Source organism: Oncorhynchus keta, chromosome 11 (assembly GCF_023373465.1).
Source record: "Oncorhynchus keta strain PuntledgeMale-10-30-2019 chromosome 11, Oket_V2, whole genome shotgun sequence".
In the NCBI taxonomy this organism is placed as follows: Eukaryota; Metazoa; Chordata; class Actinopteri; order Salmoniformes; family Salmonidae; genus Oncorhynchus; species Oncorhynchus keta.
The window spans coordinates 39,126,974-39,145,885 of NC_068431.1; the positions used below are offsets into that span (position 1 = coordinate 39,126,974).

At 45.9% G+C, this 18,912-nt stretch overlaps 2 protein-coding genes across 2 annotated transcripts; one reads left to right on the forward strand and one right to left on the reverse strand.

Annotated features, from left to right (window-relative positions):
* The first annotated feature begins 74 nt into the window (after positions 1-74).
* On the forward strand, positions 75-13,882 carry ppm1nb (protein phosphatase, Mg2+/Mn2+ dependent, 1Nb (putative)). The gene is made up of 6 exons (XM_035780580.2): positions 75-951; positions 3,009-3,580; positions 11,539-11,656; positions 12,634-12,748; positions 12,820-12,883; positions 12,999-13,882. Exons 1-6 carry the CDS (start codon positions 555-557, stop codon positions 13,026-13,028), a joined length of 1,296 nt encoding a protein of 431 aa, XP_035636473.1. The 5' UTR covers positions 75-554; the 3' UTR covers positions 13,029-13,882.
* Positions 13,883-14,297: 415 nt separating this feature from the next.
* Positions 14,298-17,337, reverse strand: kcnk12l (potassium channel, subfamily K, member 12 like). Its single transcript, XM_035780579.2, has 2 exons — positions 16,895-17,337; positions 14,298-16,268 (listed from the first exon to the last, which is right to left on the reverse strand). Exons 1-2 carry the CDS (start codon positions 17,229-17,231, stop codon positions 15,253-15,255), a joined length of 1,353 nt encoding a protein of 450 aa, XP_035636472.1. The 5' UTR covers positions 17,232-17,337; the 3' UTR covers positions 14,298-15,252.
* Between the last annotated feature and the right edge of the window lie 1,575 nt (positions 17,338-18,912).

Genomic DNA, 18,912 nt, shown 5'->3' on the forward strand with positions numbered 1-18,912 from the left:
TGGAAAACAGAGGCACAGATAGGAAGACCGGGAGGGAGGGAGAAGTGACAGCGCTTGCATGATAGGGATGAGCTATGCTGCTCAGGGATTGGTCTACATAAATAGCCAACCAATCACAGATGAGGCAAACAGAAAGACTAGGGGACAGCTGGAGAAAGAGGGAAGTGCTATGAAAAAGAGAGGGAGAAGGTGAAATCACAGGACTACAGAGGAAAGCTAACAAACACAGAGCAGCGATGAATACAGGAGAGACTGCAGATCAGTGAGATCTCCAGAGAGAACAGGAAGAGAGAAGAGAGGACTGAAAGGAAGGATATGGGCAGAGAGAGGGGTGTAAACAGCAAGCAGCAGCACAGAGAAAATCAATCAGCCAGACCAATAGCATCAGCCTGGGAAGCCATGCTCTGAAAGGCTTGGAGAAGCGGGGCTACGCAGGCACCACACGGCGCGGCACAGGCCTAGCCAACAGCCCACTGGCCCACAGGCCCACAGGCCCACAGCGGGGGGGAGAGGGAAAGAAGACACCCAGAAACACACTGTCAGCTGCTGTAGCCATGAGGACAACACGGAAGGGGAGTGTGGAGATGCCTGCATTTGTCCGGCAGCTGGTGAAGGAGACAGAGAAGAGGGTCAGCTCCTTCTTCAAGGGAGGGGGCCGTGGAGGGGCAGAGCACATGCAGGGGGAGGAGGAGGAGGTGATCCCCAGCCCCTACCTGGACCGTCCCGTCCTGGACAAGCTGACTGAGGAGGGCTGCTCCCGCTGGGGCCTGACCTACGCCCTGGGCAGCATGCAGGGCTGGAGGGCCAACATGGAGGACTACCACAACTGTGTGCCTCAGCTGGGCGCAGGGCTGGCAGACTGGAGCTTCTTTGCTGTGTTTGATGGGCATGCGGGCAACCAAGTGGCACAGTATGCCTCACAACACCTGCTGGATCAGGTCCTAGCTACAGGTGAGACAAACTTAGACAAAATGTTATCATCTGTGTTTGACATACTTCTCATGTTACTTAACAGCCTGTTTCATCTCATAGTTTAAATAGATGCTTGATACAAAAGAGATGCGTGAACAGATCTTCATATATTGAGTTGATGACTCATTCGAGAGCAGATATTTATATGTAACATTAAGCTCATCGAGGTAAAGCATGTGACTCCTCAGTGATGTATTGAATAGCCTATGTTAGAGAGGTGTATACCTGTTAATAACTATAAATGATCACTACATTTTAGGTTCCTGGAGATTAGCAAGATAAAGTAGCAGTGTTGTGGTAAAATAAATACGTAGCTGACCAATAACACCAATCATTTTAGCCACTGCTTTTACTGCCTGTGTGCAGTGTGTACTGACTTCCTATGTGTACTTACTGCTTGTGTACTGTATGGCCTGTGTGTACCAACTGTACGGCATGTGTGTACCAACTGTACGGTATGTGTGTACCAACTGTATGGCCTGTGTGTACCAACTGTATGGCCTGTGTGTACCAACTGTACGGTATGTGTGTACCAACTGTATGGCCTGTGTGTACCAACTGTACGGTATGTGTGTACCAACTGTACGGTATGTGTGTACCAACTGTACGGTATGTGTGTACCAACTGTATGGCCTGTGTGTACCATCTGTACGGTATGTGTGTACCAACTGTACGGTATGTGTGTACCAACTGTACGGTATGTGTGTACCAACTGTATGGCCTGTGTGTACCAACTGTACGGTATGTGTGTACCAACTGTACGGTATGTGTGTACCAACTGTATGGCCTGTGTGTACCAACTGTATGGCCTGTGTGTACCAACTGTACGGTATGTGTGTACCAACTGTATGGCCTGTGTGTACCAACTGTACGGTATGTGTATGGCCTGTGTGTACTGTATGGCCAAATGTACTATGTGTGTACCAACTGTATGGCCTGTGTGTACCAACTGTATGGCCTGTGTGTACCAACTGTATGGCCTGTGTACCAACTGTACGGTATGTGTGTACTAAATGTATGGTATGTGTGTACCAACTGTACGGTATGTGTGTACCAACTGTATGGCCTGTGTGTACCAACTGTATGGCCTGTGTGTACCAACTGTATGGTATATGTGTGTACCAACTGTATGTCCTGTGTGTACCAACTGTATGGCCTGTGTGTACGGTATGTGTGTACCAACTGTATGGCCTGTGTGTACCAACTGTACGGTATGTGTACCAACTGTATGTGTGTACCAAATGTACGGTATGTGTGTACCAACTGTACGGTATGTGTGTACCAACTGTACCAACTGTACCGTATGTGTGTACCAACTGTACGGTATGTGTGTACCAACTGTATGGCCTGTGTGTACCAACTGTATGGTCTGTGTGTACCAACTGTACGGTATGTGTGTACTAAATGTATGGTATGTGTGTACCAACTGTATGGCCTGTGTACCAACTGTGTGTACCAACTGTACGGTATGTGTGTACCAACTGTATGTCCTGTGTGTACCAACTGTATGGCCTGTGTGTACCAACTGTATGGTGTGTGTGTGTACCAACTGTGTGTACCAAATGTACGGTGTGTGTACCAAATGTACGGTATGTGTGTAACAACTGTATGTGTGTACGGTATGTGTGTACCAACTGTATGGCCTGGTATGTGTGTACCAAATGTACTGTACGGTATGTGTGTACCAACTGTACCGTATGTGTGTACCAACTGTGTATGTGTGTACCAACTGTATGGCCTGTGTGTACCAACTGTATGGCCTGTGTGTACCAACTGTACGGTATGTGTGTACCAACTGTACCGTATGTGTGTACCAACTGTACGGTATGTGTGTACCAACTGTATGGCCTGTGTGTACCAACTGTATGGCCTGTGTGTACCAACTGTACGGTATGTGTGTACTAAATGTATGGTATGTGTGTACCAACTGTACGGTATGTGTGTACCAACTGTATGTCCTGTGTGTACCAACTGTATGGCCTGTGTGTACCAACTGTATGGTATGTGTGTACTAACTGTACGGGTGTGTCCTGTAGGAGGGATCGGGCCAGAGGACCACCCTGATCGGGTGAGAGGGAGCTTCACAGATGGCTTCCTACACACAGACAAACACCTGCTAACTGCAGCCCGCCGTGAGGGCTGGGAGCGGGGTGGCACCACCGTGACTTCCACTCTCATCTCACCACGATACTTCTACTTCGCCAACTGTGGAGACTCGCGTGCCATGCTGTGCCGGGCAGGGCAAGTGTGCTTCTCCACTGAGGACCACAAGCCCTACAGCCCTCTGGAGAGGGAGCGCATTGAGAGCGCCGGTGGCTCCGTGTCCCTGCAGCGCATCAACGGCTCCTTAGCCGTGTCCCGAGCCCTGGGGGACTTCAGCTACAAGGGGGCAGAGAACCGGCCACCCACCCAGCAGATGGTGTCTCCGGAGCCAGAGGTGTGTGTGGTGGAACGGTCGCCCGGGGATGAGTTCCTGGTGCTGGCCTGTGACGGGGTGTGGGACACGGTCTCCAACGAGGAGCTGTGTGCTTTCATCCGCAGCCGTCTGCGCGTCTGCACTGACCTCAGGGACGTCTGCTCCCAGGTCATTGACCTCTGCCTCTATAAGGTCAGTACCCAAGGTCACCTGTAGATCATTACATATGGACCACATCAGTCATCTGTTCAAATAGTCCCTTCATGTACATGTTGGTGCATAAGTGTATCAGTTCGCTGTCAACATGTGGATGCACTATCCTCCATGTAGACAGGGCAAAATGTTCTGATCTGGTTAAACATGAGCCACACAGACTGAACATTAGTTAATAAAACGTGATATTATTTTGGCAGAGGCTATGGATTTATTTTCCATTACATAATAATAATCCCATGAAATATGATTATCGAGGATATACCAGAACTCAAAGAGTACCTTCTGACCTTCGCAAGGCTTAGACAGACCACTGGGACATGAGAATGTATGACGTCACAATACCTTTACAAACACACACCCACTAGCACACACCTATTGAACATACTCTGTGAGCAGAGCTGGGCTGGCTTTGACTACCATATCCTCACTTTAGTATGGCTTGGCGGTTATATAACAGTGTTCCAGTTTAGAGATTCTGCTCAATGACCTGAAAATGTCACAGTTTCTAATGCTCTCACACACTTCACCGTCATAGTCAGTTCAGTTGTGCATGAAGGCGCGACGAGTGAGTTCAGTTGTGCATGAAGGAGGAAGTAGGCTATTCATGTTCCTGAAGGGAGACAATGTGCTTTAGCTTTGCTGTGTGGAGGGTCAGTCTTATACAAAGGACAAGGTTGCGTACAGCATTTGTACATCAGACTCTGCTTTTATTAGCCCACCCAGGTCACATCAGGATCGGACGTGGGGGGGGGGGGTGCGAGGAGATTATTTAAAATACTCTTTGAAGAGGTAGAATTTCAAAGTTTTCGGAAGATGAGCAGGGATTCTGCTGTCGTAGCTTCAGGGGGAAGCTGGTTCTGAGCCAAGAGACCACAGGTGGCAGAGCGGAGTACTCGGGTTGGGGTGTAGGGTTTGAGCATAGCCTGAAGGTAGGGAGGGGCAGATCCTCTTGCTGCTCAGTAGGTAAGAACCATGGCCTTGTAGTGGATGCGAGTTTCAACTGGAACCCAGTGGAGTGTGTGGAGGAGCGGGGTGACATGGGAGAACTTGGGACGGTTAAACACCAGGTAGACTGCAGCATTCTGGATAAGTTGCAGGGGTTTGATGGCACAAGCGGGGAGCCCAGCCAACAGCAAGTTGCAGGAATACAGACGGGAGATGACAACTGCCTGTATTAGGACCTGCGCCACTTCCTGTGTGAGGTAGGGTCGTACTCTATGGATGTTATAGAGCAGGTCACTGCTTTGATGTTTACAGAGAACGACAGGGTGTTGTCCAGGGTCACGCCAAGGTTCTTTGCACTCTGGGGGGGGACACTCGAGTTGTCAACCTTGATGGAGAGGTCTTGGAGTGGGCAAGCTTTCCCTGGGAGGAAGAGCAGCTCCATCTTGTCCAGGTTGAGCTTGAGGTGGTGGGCTTACATCCAAGCTGAGGCACACTATATAATACAAAATTATGTGGACACCCCTTCAAATTAGTAGATTAGTCTATTTCAGCCACAACCGTTGCTGACAGGTCTATAAAATCGAGCACACAGCCATGCAACCCCCACAGACAAATATTGACAGTAGAATGGCCTTACCGAAGAGCTCCGTGATTTTCAACGTGGCACCGTCATAGGATGCCACCTTTGCAACAAGTCAGTTTGTAAAATTTCTGCCCTGCTAGAGCTGCCCTAGTCAACTGTACGTGCTGTTATTGTGAAGTGGAAACGTCTAGGAGCAACAACGGCTCAGCCGCAAAGTGATGGCTCAAACAACGGGACCGCCGAGTGCTAAAGCTTGTAAAGATCGTCTGTTCTCGGGTTTTGCAACACTCACTACCGAGTTCCAAACTGCCTCTGGATGCAACGTCAGCACAATAACTGTTCGTCAGGAGCTTCCTGAAATGGGTTTCCATGACCGAGCAGCCCTACACAAGCCTAAGATCACCATGCGCAATGTCAAGCATCAGCTGGAGTGGTGTAAAGCTTGCTGCCTTTGGACTCTGGAGCAGTGGAATATCGTTCTCTGGAGTGATAAATCACGATTCACCATCTAGCAGTCCGACGGACGAATCTGGGTTTGGCGGATGCAAAGAGAACGCTACCTTCCCTAATGCATAGTGCCAATTGTGAAGTTGGTGTAGGAGGAATAATGGTCTGGGGCTGTTTTTCATGGTTCGGGCTAGGCACCTCAGGCTAGGCACCTCAGTTCAAGTGAAGGGAAATCTTAATGCTACAGCATACAATCACATTCTAGACTATTTTGTTTTTCCAACTTTGTGGCAACAGTTTAAGGAAGGCCCTATCCTGTTTCAGCATGACAATGCCCCTGTGCATAAAGCGAGATCCATACAGAAATGGTTTGTCGAGATTGATGTGGAAGAACTTGACTGGCCTGCAAAGAGCCTTGACCTCAACCACATCGAATACCTTTGGGATGAATTGCAATGCCGACTGCAAACCAGGCCTAATCGGCCAACATCAGTGCCGACATCACTAATGCTCTTGTGACTGAATGGAAGCAGGTCCCCACAGCAATGTTCCAACATCTAGTGGAAAGCCTCACCAGAAGAGTGGAGGCAGCAACTCCATGTTAAATGCACATGATTTGGGAATGAGATGTTCGACGAGCAGGTGTCCACATACTTTTGGTCATGTAGTGTATCTTCCAGGCACGCAGAGATGTGTGTCGCCACCTGGGTGTCATCCGCATAGCAGTAATAGGAGAGACCATGCGAGGATATGACAGAACCAAGTGGCTTGATGTATAGAGAGAAGAAGAGAGGGCCTAGAACTGAGCCCTGAGGGACACCTGTATTGAAAGTATGTGGTGCAGATCCACTCCACGTCACCAGGTAGGAGTGGCCTGCCAGGTAGGATGCAATCCAAAAATGTGCAGAGCCTGAGACACCCAGCCCTGAGAGCGTGGAGAGGAGAATCTGAGGGTTCACATTGTTGAAGGTTGTGGATAGATCTAGGAGGATGAGAACAAAGGAGAGAGTGTCAGTTTCAGCAGTGAGGAGAGCCTTCGTGACACAGAGAAGAGCAGTCTCGGTTGAGTGACCCGTCTTGATGCCTGACTGGTTAGGGTCAAGAAGATTGTTCTGAAAGAGATAGAGAGAGAGTTAGTCAGAGAGCACGCTCAAGAGTTTTGGAAACAAAAGACAGGTATACCGGTCTGTAATTTTTGGCGTCAGAGGGGTCAAGTGTTGGTTTCTTGAGGGAAACGACCCTGGCCATTTTAAAGTCAGGGGGGACACAGCCAGTGGTCAGGGATGAGTTTATGAGGAATGGGAGGTCTCCAGAGATTGTCTGGAGAAGGGGATGGAGTAAAGAGAGCAGGTTGTCAGGCGGCCGGACCACACTAATCGCAGGATTTGATCTGAAAAGAGAGGTAGAAAGAGGTCAAGATGTAGGGTAGTTCTGTGTGAGTGGGACCAGTGGACTCAAAAGGCTGAGGGAATGAGGAGGAGATGTCGTCGACCTTCTTTTCAACGTGTTTGACAAAGTAATCCGCAGAACGGGAAGAGGAGGGGAGGTTTAATCTTTTACTGCAATGGGCTCAATCAGGGTCACAAAGAGTGTATCTTGGTCATCTTTAACACATTTACCTTGAAACAGAAGTATACACCTTTACACATATGGTTATTGGCTTTAAAAAAAGAAAACACCTGTACTGTGTCAAATAGAGTTGAAATGTAATACATTCCAACATTACACTTTATATACTGTACATCACAGAATATGACAACTGTTTGACAGTTGTATGAATATGAATAACATTCCATCCATGAGGCCAAAGAGGGTAGTTTTGGTCATTGACTGCAGGAAAGGGCTACGGAGGGCGGTGAAGATCGAAAAGAGCCAGAAGCTTGAAATTTACAGTGATGGAAGGTAGGTGAAGATGAGGTCAAGCGTATTGCCTGCCTTGTGAGTGGGAGGAGACTGGGAACAGGTGAGGTCAAAAGAGGCAAGGAGGGGAAGAAATAGTTCAAAACACTGCCAGAGACAGACCAGGAATCCCACATTGTTGTGCGCGCAAGGTACACTAAATTAGGAGGGTTGCAGCCAAGGTGTGGGAAGCATCTGTAAAGCCTACAGGGAGAGGAGAAAACAGGTATAGAAAACACATACATAGTTGGCAAAGCTACAAAAGAGCAAAATGAGATCATCTGAAAATAACTCAATAAAATCAAATTTGATTTGTCACATACACATTTAGCAGATGTTATTGCGGGTGTAGCGAAATGCTTGTGTTTCTAGCTCCAACATTGCAGTAGTATCTCAAATTCACAACAATACACACAATACACACAACCTAAAAGTAAAATAATGGAATTTAGGAATATATATATATTAGGATGAGCAATGTCAGAGTGTCATAGACTAATACAGTAGAATAGAATACATTATATACAGTACCAGTCAAATGTTTGGACACCAACTCAATCAAGGGTTTTTCTATACTTTTACTATTTTCTATGTTGTAGAATAATAGTGAAGACAAAAACTGTAAAATAACACAAAATATATTTTATATTAGAGATTCTTCAAAGTAGCCACCCTTTGCCTTGATGACAGCTTTGCATACTCTTGGCATTCTCTCAACCAGCTTCACGAGGAATTATTTTCCACCAGTCTTGAAGGAGTCCCCACATATGCTGAGCACTTGTTGGCTGCTTTTCCTTCACTCTGCGGTCCAACTCATCCCAAACCATCTCAATTGGGTTAAGGCCGGGTGATTGTGGGGGCCAGGTCATCTGATGCAGCACACTCCTTATAATAATATAATAATAATAATATATGCCATTTAGCTGACGCTTTTATCCAAAGCGACTTACAGTCATGTGTGCATACATTCTACGTATGGGTGGTCCCGGGAATCGAACCCACTACCCTGGCGTTACAAGCGCCATGCTCTACCAACTGAGCCACAGAAGGACCACTTGTCAAATAGCCCTTACACAGCCTGGAGGTGTGTTATGGGTCATTGTCCTGTTGAAAAACAAATGATAGTCCAACTAAGAGCAAACTAGATGGGATGGCATAACGCTGCGGAATGCTTTGGTAGCCATGCTGGTTAAGTGGGCCTTGAATTCTAAATAAATCACAGACAGTGTCACCAGCAAGGCAACCCACACCATCACACCTCCTCCTCCATGCTTCACTGTGGGAACCACACATGCTGAGATAATCCGTTCACGTACTCTGCATCTCACAAAGACACGGCGGTTGGAATAAAAATCTCAAATTTGGCTTCTCAAATGACTGCCTCGCCTGGTTCACCAACTACTTCTCAGATAGTGTTCAGTGTGTTAAATTGGAGGGCCTGTTGTCCAGACTTCTGGCAGTCTCTAGGGGTTCACGTGCCACAGGGTTCAATTCTGGGGCAACTTTTTTCTCTGTATATTTCAATGATGTCGCTCTTGCTGCTGGTGATTTTCTGATCCACCTCTACGCAGACGACACCATTCTGTATACATCTGGCCCTTCTTTGGACACTGTACTAACAAACCTCCAAACAAGCTTCAACGCCATACAACACTCCTTCCGTGGCCTACAACTGCTTTACATTCTAGTAAAACTAAGTGCATGCTCTTCAACCGATTGCTGCCCGTACCCTCCCACCCGACTAGCATCACTACTCTGGACGGTTCTGACTTAGAATATGTGGACAACTACAAATACCTAGGTGTCTGGTTAGACTGTAAACTCACCTTCCAGACTCACATTAAGCATCTCCAATCCAAAATTAAATCTAGAATCGGCTTCCTAAATCGCAACAAAGCCTCCTTCACTCATGCTGCCAAACCTCCTCGTAAAACCCTCGTAAAACTGACTATCCTACCAATCCTTGACTTTGGCGATGTAATTTACAATATAGCCTGCAACACCTACTACTCAGCAAACTGTTTGTAGTCAATCACAGCGCCATTTTGTCACCAATGCCCCATATACTACCCACCACTGCGACCTGTGTCCTCTCGTTGGCTGGCCCTCACTACATATTCATCGCCAAACCCACTGGCTCCAGGTCATCTATAAGTATTTTCAAGGTAAAGCCACGCCTTATCTCAGCTCACTGGTCACCATAGCAACACTCACACGTAGCATGCACTCCAGCAGGTATATTTCACTGGTCATCCCCAAAGCCAACACTTCCTTTGGCTGCCTTTCCTTCCAGTTCTCTGCTGCTAATGACTGGAACAAACTGCAAAAATCTCTGAAGCTGGAGTCATATCTCCCTCTCTAACTTTAAGCATCAGTTGTCAGAGCAGCTTACCGATCACTGTACCTGTACACAGCCAATCTGTAAATAGCCCACCCAACTACCTCGTCCCCATATTATTACTTACCCGCTTGCTCTTTTGCACTCCAGAATCTCTACTTGCACATCATCATCTGCACATCTATCACCTCAGTGTTAATGCTAAATTGAAATTATTTCGCCACAATGGCCTATGTATTGTCTTACCTCCCTAATCTTACTACATTTGCACACACTGTATATATATTTTTTTCTATTGTACTATTGACTGTACGTTTGTTTATCCCATGTGTAACTCTGTGTTGTTTTTGTCGCACTGCTTTGCTTTATCTTGGCCAGGTCGCAGTTGTAAATGAGAACTTGTTCTCAACTGGCCTACCTGGTTAAATAAAGGTGAAATAAATCAAATAAAATACAAATGCATTCCATTGAAATGCATTCCAGGTGACTACCTCATGAAGCTGGTTGAGAGAATGCCAAGATTGTGCAAAGCTGTCATCAATTCAAAGGGTGGCTACTTTGAAGAATCTCAAATCTAAAATATATTTAGATTTGTTTAACACTTTTTTGGTTACTACATGATTCCATGTGTTATTTCATAGTTTTGATGTCTTCACTATTAGTCTGCAATGTAGAAAATAGTCCAAATAAAGAAACCCTTTGAATGAGTAGGTGTGTCCAAACGTTTGACTGGTACTGTACAGTATAGCAAAAATATGTAAAAATTATTAAAGTGACTAGTGTTCCATTATTAGTGGCCAGTCATTTCAAGTCTATGTATATGTGGCAGCAGCCTCTAAGGTGCCTAGTGATGGCTATTTAACAGTCTGATGGCCTTGAGATACAAGCTGTTTTTCAGAAGAGAAGTGGTCATAGTTGGAGGTAAGACACTCAAGTAAGAGAGTGGTGTGGAGCCTTCCTCTCTTTCCTTCCTCAAATAACTCAGCAGAACAACTCTACAGCACCTTCTTTGTTTCAGCGATGGTCTTAGATTTGAGACCAGACCGCCACTGAGAAAACATGGGAGACTGAAGCGCTAGCAATAATTGCCTTGCAGAGGTAAAGAGCACACCTCCATGATACCAATTGCTGATTGCCTATGAGAGGAGAAACCACTCCCCCTCCAATACAGCCACTGATTACAAAGACAACAACAGTCGCAAATTGCCCTGCCCCTTAATCCTGGTTGAGGTGTCAACAATCATCTGTAAATTATTAACAGTCAGCAGTTCATGCACCACGTAGGCTACAGGGAAGACAGACAGTACTCTATCATTTGAGAGTGGGGTAACTTCTAGAACAAAGGGGGCCTAATCTTGTAAGGATCAGACAAACACAGAAGAGAAGTGGTCGTAGTTGGAGGTCAAAGGTCACTACTTAGCGGGCTGTTGTAATCCTGCTAGTAGCCTTCTAGTAAGCCTTGTTTGGCACTCACCTGATTTGGCACTTGACCAACAACAATATCTACAGCTCAATACATTTTCACCATTATTATAATGGAGGGAAAGATTATCCTATCTCACACACTGTTCAGAGGGCACATCACAAAAATGTGCTAACAACAGTCAACCCTCTTTACAAATGTAAGATGTACTTATGTCAGGTCTGTACTGTATCCTACCATGAGGGGATCTCTGTGTACTGGGACTGTCCTAACCCTGGTTGGCTTGTTCTCCTCTGCAGGGCAGTCTGGACAACATCAGCATAATCTTGGTCTGCTTCCCTGGCTCCCCCCAGCTCTCAGCAGAGGCCCTACACCAGGAGGCAGCACTTGAAGATCTGCTGGAGTCTAAAGTGGCAGGTGCAGTATTGTGGGGGTCGTTGTGAGGATAATTATATTCACTCACTTCAGTTTATCCATTTTAACCCCAAATCAGTTTTCAACAAGATTTACACAACTATAGTTGGGTCATTCCACAAATTAGTCACATTTTGAGTACCTAAAAACACCAACAGTCATAAAGAGAACGTTAAACTTAATAAAAAAACATGTTTTCCCATCTCAAGAGGTTAAATAAAAGAAATACTATAGTAAGTGCCTATTAAGTGCAAATAAAGTAACAGGGTTGACGACTTCTTAAATCAGCCATAAATCCCCTTGTGACAGAAGGAGTAGAAGCTTGTTGTGTACAACAAGGAGGGGCGATTGAATGCAAGCTTCACCCCAAAACATTTCTGTAAAAAAATGTCTAGCTTGTCTGTTCATAGCTAACAGGGTTGACGTGGTGTGATCGACCAGCTCAGTTTCCCACCACGAAGCATAAAAAAATAGCCAAAAGGAGTAGAACCAGCTCACCTGCTTTTACACTGTTTCTTTTGAAAAATATATTAAAACAAGAGCTCAGTTCAAGTAACAGTTTTGACAAAATGCAACAAAATAACTAGGGCTTTGCAATGATGGTGACAACTTGGAGAAATGTTGGGGTTAAGGGGGTTAAAATAGTCCTATAAGTCACAGAGGATGCTTAAAAGGACATGTACAAATGCTGAATGTCGGGCACTTTAGCAAGTCTTTATTAATATAAAAAAAACAGATTTATTGAATTGTCCATGTGGTCTATATTAAAGGCAACTTCATTGAATATAACAGGCTTTTAAAATTCAATATCTGTGCACCATTTCTACTTCAAATATCAAAGGAATGCAAAAGGCACTCATTTTGTGGAGTGAAACAGTTCATTGATACAGAGAGGACAGGTGCACTATTGTCAAGTACGCTACATGTATCATTTCAATCATTGTTTTTCTTTCAAATACTCCCCTCTTCCCTTTTGATAGAGATTTATGAGGAGCTGAGTTCCCAGGGGGAGGATCCTGACCTGCTGTCTGTCCTCACTGTTCTGGCAAACACTGATGTCCCAGGTTTACCACCTGGAGGCGGTCTGCAGAGCAAGTAAGTGCAATAAGGATCCTCTGAGTAGAGAGACACTGCTTGTCCTCAAACCTGTTTCCTGTGTGTTGCAGAAGGAACTGTATCATCTCTGCCTATTACGAAAAGAAAGAGGCACACAAACCTACTACACCTAATGTAAGTGTTTGTATTTATATCAAACTGTCTCAGTTACTATACCAATACTACGTCATCTCTGAGCGGGTCAGTATTTATACACAATCACTTAACAGCAGTCCACATTTTTCTCCAGGGGCTTGGTGTTTCTGAGAAGCTCGTCTAGGCTCTGTTGTCTGGGAAACGTCTCAGGAACACAACCAATGACAAAATAAAAACTGTTTTCATTATGTGGCAATTCAATCGATCACAAAGGGGAAGCTGACGAAGGAATATTGTCGCATCCCTCCTGCCAAGCAACATCCTGATGTGACAAGTATAATGCAATTTGTGGACTATAGATTTTATATTTCTACAATATAGGGAAAATTTTATTTTATAGGACCTGACACTTTTAAACTCAGAGATTCTGGCTCAGCAATATGATCCAGTAGTTGACAACCCATCTGACATATATTTATCCCATATAGATAATAATGTCAAATTCGAATTGTTATATTCTTTAAAAATGGAATTCAATGAGGTAAAATTAGCACCAGTATTCTTTGCACAACTTCTATAGGTATAGATTTCAGGTTGATGTTTAGTGTTGAGTCATCAAACCTCTCTCTCTCTGTCCTGTGTTTGGTCTGGTTGGCATGACCTGTACTGTGTTTGGTCTGGTTGGCATGACCTGTACTGTGTTTGGTCTGGTTGGCATGACCTGTACTGTGTTTGGTCTGGTTGGCATGACCTGTACTGTGTTTGGTCTGGTTGGCATGACCTGTACTGTGTTTGGTCTGGTTGGCATGACCTGTACTGTGCTGCCTTACCGACCTTGATGACAGTGGATTTAATAACCTGTTACAGTGACATGACCAAGACAAACCCAAGAAAGGTCAGTAGATTGATGAACGTGTCACATGTGATTTAAATGAGTATGTACTTTACTTACATACTGTGTAGTGTGTGTATAGACACTACATGTTAAAAGTTATGACTGTTTTCAGCCTAAATAAAGATGATTTGACCGAATAAGAACTTGCAGAGATTTTACTAGAGAGCACCACAGCATCCACTTACATCTCCATCAAGTAGCTTTCAACTACATATTTATAATGACAAATATTTTGATATGCCAGATCATTAAAGGTTTTACTGTGTTTTAAATGATTACTGCCGGATGGTAAATCACAGACAACGAAGAGACTTCATTTCATGTATGTCCACCAGGAGGAGTTGTCTCTAAATAAAAAAAGTGTTCAGCCTTCTTATTTTTGAACTTCCCTGTTTAAAAATGTGCTATGAAACACCTTGGTGAGGATAATATGGTACATGATGTTCATGTTGTAAAGAGATAAGTATGCATGATCAAGGTGACTCTTGTGGGAAATACCTGCATACGCGTGAGGGGCCCTGATCACTGTTAAAATGAACACAGAAAATTGGCAATCCATAAAAATTGGATGAGATAGTCACACTCTCACACCATTTATTGACATAAATACCTTTCCAAATGCTATATTTGATTAAATGTGCTTTATTTCAATATCCTATTTGTCAGAGTTATCTTGATGATTGCATTGCATTTTAATGTGACCTCCATCTCAGCCTTCAGAAGATGAAGAGGTTTTATCTTCCTTTTACAGCTCTCATACTGTGTGTCTGAGGGCTTTCTATCTAATTAACGCAACACAATTGAACCATGATACATATTCAACAGGTTCTCTAGCAGAGCCCTAGACATTAGGTGACAGGATACAAATACAGAATATGGGTACATTTCTATGTTCACTGATGCCACCCCACGCAAATCCATTGTGTTGTGGAGGAGCTCAGGACACATCTGAAAGGCTCTCGTAAATCAGTGGGTCTCCTCCAGACCCCCTCCACATCTCCATACTCCACACAAAGCCTGATTGCGTTCAGCATTGCATTCCTGCCAATCACTTGAGCCTCTCAAACCCTCTCCAGACATATGCTGTTGAAATGGAAGGTGCCTGTCCACCGCATCTCCCCCACAGAACCAAACGGGATCATTCTGTCTCAATAGGAGATCAGTGATTGTCATGAATGTCTGGTATTCTGAGAAGCTGTCAGACAGAACAGGGATATGCTGTGGGCTATAATCATGTCTACAACTAGAAATCTAGCTGACCTCAATATGATTTACATTGAAAACAAATTTGGCAAATATGTATGGCCAGCCGTGGCATCCAACTGTTCTGTTTCACTACTGTTTGATCTACAAACAATGCTCATTCTGAGGATGAAACGTTGCTAGTTTTTTTTTAGACATAACAGGAGAAGATCCAGCATCCAGTCAAGCTGCAGTCATATTTCAATAACCCACACAAACAGTGCTCTATTTCTGAGTTGGTGTGAATAGGTTTGGTTGGGGTCAGGTGGGACTACCTGTCCACACTGGTCTCCTGCAGGCGGTTGTTCATAATGGCAAATGCACCCACCCCCCCAGAGAAGCCATTGTGGCGAGGAACGTGGCTCTGCCTGGGGCCCTGCTGGGCCGTCTCACACAGCTGCTTCTGCAGCAGCGCCAAAGACACCTTATTGGACGCTGTGAAGTCATTCACCGAAATCATCTCCCCAGAGAGACGCCGGCCCCCAGCGACCCCGTCCACCCCCGCTCCGGCGTCCGTCTCGCTGTCGCACACTGTCTCCACCGAGGCGTCCGTGTAGCGATGTCGCCCTGTGGGGACTTGGGACGGGGTGGGCTGCACGGCGTTGCGTTTGAAGTGCTGCTGGCGGAGTCGTGCAGGTGGAGGCCTCAAGCCAGAGTGTTTTTTATGGAGGCAGGGGCAGCAGACCCGCCTGCGGAGGCCTCTCTTAGGGCACGAGCAGGGACAGCGTCGGCCTGGACAAGCCAGCCGGGCCAGGATCCAGTTAAGAGTCTGTTTGATGATGATGGAGATGACGTTGAAGAGCGAGTAGATGCAGCACACGCCCATGAGGATGAAGAGGCAGTTGCCCAGGCGATAGGCTTCCTGGGCCTCATAGTGCTCCCTTTGGCTGCTCACCAGGTCCCCGAAGCCGATGGTGCTGAAGGCCACGAAGCAGAAGTACAGGGAGTCCATGTAGCTCCAGTCCTCCATGGAGCAGTACAGAGAGGAGGCGCTGCAGGCGATCAGCACAGACGCCACCCCCAGGATCAGCATCACATAATAGACAGAGGGCTTCCAGCCCTCCAGACTGTCCTCCTCACTGCGGGGCTCCTCGGCCCCTGACACAGCCCCCAACCCCGAGCGCCTCATCCTCCGCTCGTGGCACCAACGCATGATGTAGGCCAGCATGGTGATGATCCTCTCCAGGAAGAGGTTGAAGAAGAGGATGGTGGCGGCACAGCCGATGAGGCCGTAGAAGATCAGGAATATCTTACCAGGGATGGTAGCTGGGGTGTTCATACCAAAGCCTGGTGGGAAAGAGTACAAAAGAGAAGGGTCAATGTGAAAATTGTTTGTCAATTAAGTGCCCTTACAGTTGTTCTTAATTAGCACTACATGTCGAGATGACAAAAGACGTGGAGATATTAGCATCGATATTGATATTAGCATTTTGGCTTCATGCTATGAATGTAGCTGATATTAGTGAGGGATAATCATTTCACAGTACTGGGTACTTCCAAATTATGTTAACATAAACTAAAAATAAGGGAGACTGAATCAGTCATGAAGACAGGAGCTGAGGGAGAGAAGGGATGAGATGGCAATCCTGTTGTCTGTTAAAAATGGGGGCATTGTTCAGTCATGAGTAGTGATCACATTGAAAAAGTCATAGTAAAGCACATCAACCTCACATGCTGACATTTAATTGAAATTAAACTAATTTGACAATAGTGTCTCGGAGTCGAACCGATCATCCAGCTAATCCCCGTAGCCTCCTCTCTTCACCCCCATCATCTACTCAATACATCCTCTACATTATACTGTGTATCTGTTGAGACAGTTGTGTTCGGATGTTTGCATCTACATGACAACAAAGAACTGCATCTAAAATAGCCTGACTCTGACCCTCAATGAGAGCAGCTGTCCAACTCACCGATGGTGGACACCACCGTGCCGACAAAGTAGAAGGCTCCAGAGAAGTCCCAGCGGGGCCTAAGAGCATCCACTCTGATCCCGGCCCCGTTGGCCTCTTCATACTGACGCAGCAGCGCGTGCAGGGCTCCCAGGCTCACCCGGTGGCTCAGGGTAAAGTTGGCCAGCTGCTGGTCCCAGAGGAGGCGGGCGCGGAGCTCAGAGGGACGCTCTAGGGCGGAGAACACAGCTGCCCCACACAGCAGATAGAGCAAGATGAGCCCTGCCAGCAGGCAGAAGCGGGCATTGTCCTCATTGAGGGGCAGGGGGCAGCAGCCACCATCCCGTTTACGAGCCATGAGTGCAGCTGGCCCGGCACAGATACACGAACCACTGCACTAACATACACTGCCTGTCTGAGCCTGCTTATTAACACCACTCAGATCACTCACTACACATACATTACACACAAACTACAAACTACACACACACACACACACACACACACGCTTAACAAGCCCTAATGTGCTAAAGCAAACTGGGTACCCACACAGAGAACCTACACACAGCTGGCCCCCAAGGCCAGAGGACGTTGATGGTTGGTCCATCCAGAGCTCTCAATGTGGTGTAATGTCCTGAGTGGTCATTCACGTTCCTTATGAGTTCCGAATCTGATGAACAGTTTCACAGATTGTCAGCTGTGTGATGATGTGCCCACTGATAGAAGAGAACTCCTGACTGTTTGGTCACTGTGTAAGACTCTGGAATCCTGCACTGGTCTGTGAACAAGATATCGGTACCAGTGGGCAATTCATTTGGTATTGGCATTGTTTCCAATCAACAAGTGCAAATCATTTTTCCATCTTTTCTCAAAATGTGTATATACATTTACTGACATCTGTCGTGTAAAGTAAAACCATCATGAACCACTAGAGCTCTTTACTATGCCTGAAAATCAAAAACATCACAAAAGCCTACACTTCTCATAATTTTGATTTTTTTGTTTGTTACATGAAATGTTCATAAGGCTCTTTGATAATTAATATCATATATTAATTTCATATATTAGAAAAAACATACCTGATTTTATATATCTTGATTAATCCGATGATTCCACAATTTATTCAAATAGTTTTTGCCCATCGTCATGGTGAGACTTGATCTGCGGTTCCAGGTAGCCTACCTGCGCTGGGTACACATTTCCGAGGATCTGATGATCAGTGACCATGGAGATGTGGAGAAGCAATCTGATCCGTAAATGTTTCCATCACAGACTTAAATATATTCGTTGTTTAAGTGTGTGTGTGTGAGAGAGAGAGGGAGAGGCAGGGAGTGAGAGAGAGAAGCAGGAAGAGAGAGAGAGAGAGAGAGAGAGAGAGAGAGAGAGAGAGAGAGAGAGAGAGAGAGAGAGAGAGAGAGAGAGAGAGAGAGAGAAGCAGGAAGAGAGAGAGAGAGAGAGAGAGAGAGAGAGAGAGAGAGAGAGAGAGAGAGAGAGAGAAGCAGGAAGAGAGAGAGAGAGATAGAGAGAGGGGGGGGAGGCAGAGAGAAAGAGGCATGGAGAGAGAGAGAAGGGAAGAGGCATGGAGAGAGAGAGAAGGGAAGAGGCAGGGAGAGAGAGAGAAGGGAAGAGGCATGGAGAGAGAGAGAGGGAGAGGCAGGGAGTGAGAGAGAGAAGCAGGAAGAGAGAGAGAGAGAGAGAGAGAGAGAGAGAGAGAGAGAGAGAGAGAGAGAGAGAGAGATTGAGAGAGAGAGAGAGAGAGAGAGAGAGAGAGAGAGAGAGAGAGAGAGAGAGAGAGAGAGAGAGATAGAGAGAGGGGGGGGGGCAGAGAGAAAGAGGCATGGAGAGAGAGAGAAGGGAAGAGGCAGGGAGAGGCAGGGTGAGATCAGAGGGATAAAACCCATGTGTGCAAGCATACCTTGATTGGTGTAATAATCATTTCTTGATTTTAGAAGCTTTTCTATTCAGGTCCTCCAACCTGTAATCAACATTCAATCTAGCATTTCCTCCTCACTGGGCAGTGAGACTGGTGGTCTTCAATA

What these genes read in the sequence shown, in the direction of transcription:
- ppm1nb (XM_035780580.2), top strand. Translation starts at nt 555, where the DNA reads ATGAGGACAACACGGAAGGGGAGTGTGGAGATGCCTGCATTTGTCCGG. An exon ending in GGATCAGGTCCTAGCTACAG is followed by an intron (nt 952 to 3,008) that starts GTGAGACAAACT and finishes TGTGTCCTGTAG; the next exon opens with GAGGGATCGGGCCAGAGGAC. An exon ending in ACAAACCTACTACACCTAAT is followed by an intron (nt 12,884 to 12,998) that starts GTAAGTGTTTGT and finishes ATTTTTCTCCAG; the next exon opens with GGGCTTGGTGTTTCTGAGAA.
- kcnk12l (XM_035780579.2), bottom strand. Translation starts at nt 17,231, where the DNA reads ATGGCTCGTAAACGGGATGGTGGCTGCTGCCCCCTGCCCCTCAATGAG. An exon ending in CACGGTGGTGTCCACCATCG is followed by an intron (nt 16,269 to 16,894) that starts GTGAGTTGGACA and finishes CTTTCCCACCAG; the next exon opens with GCTTTGGTATGAACACCCCA.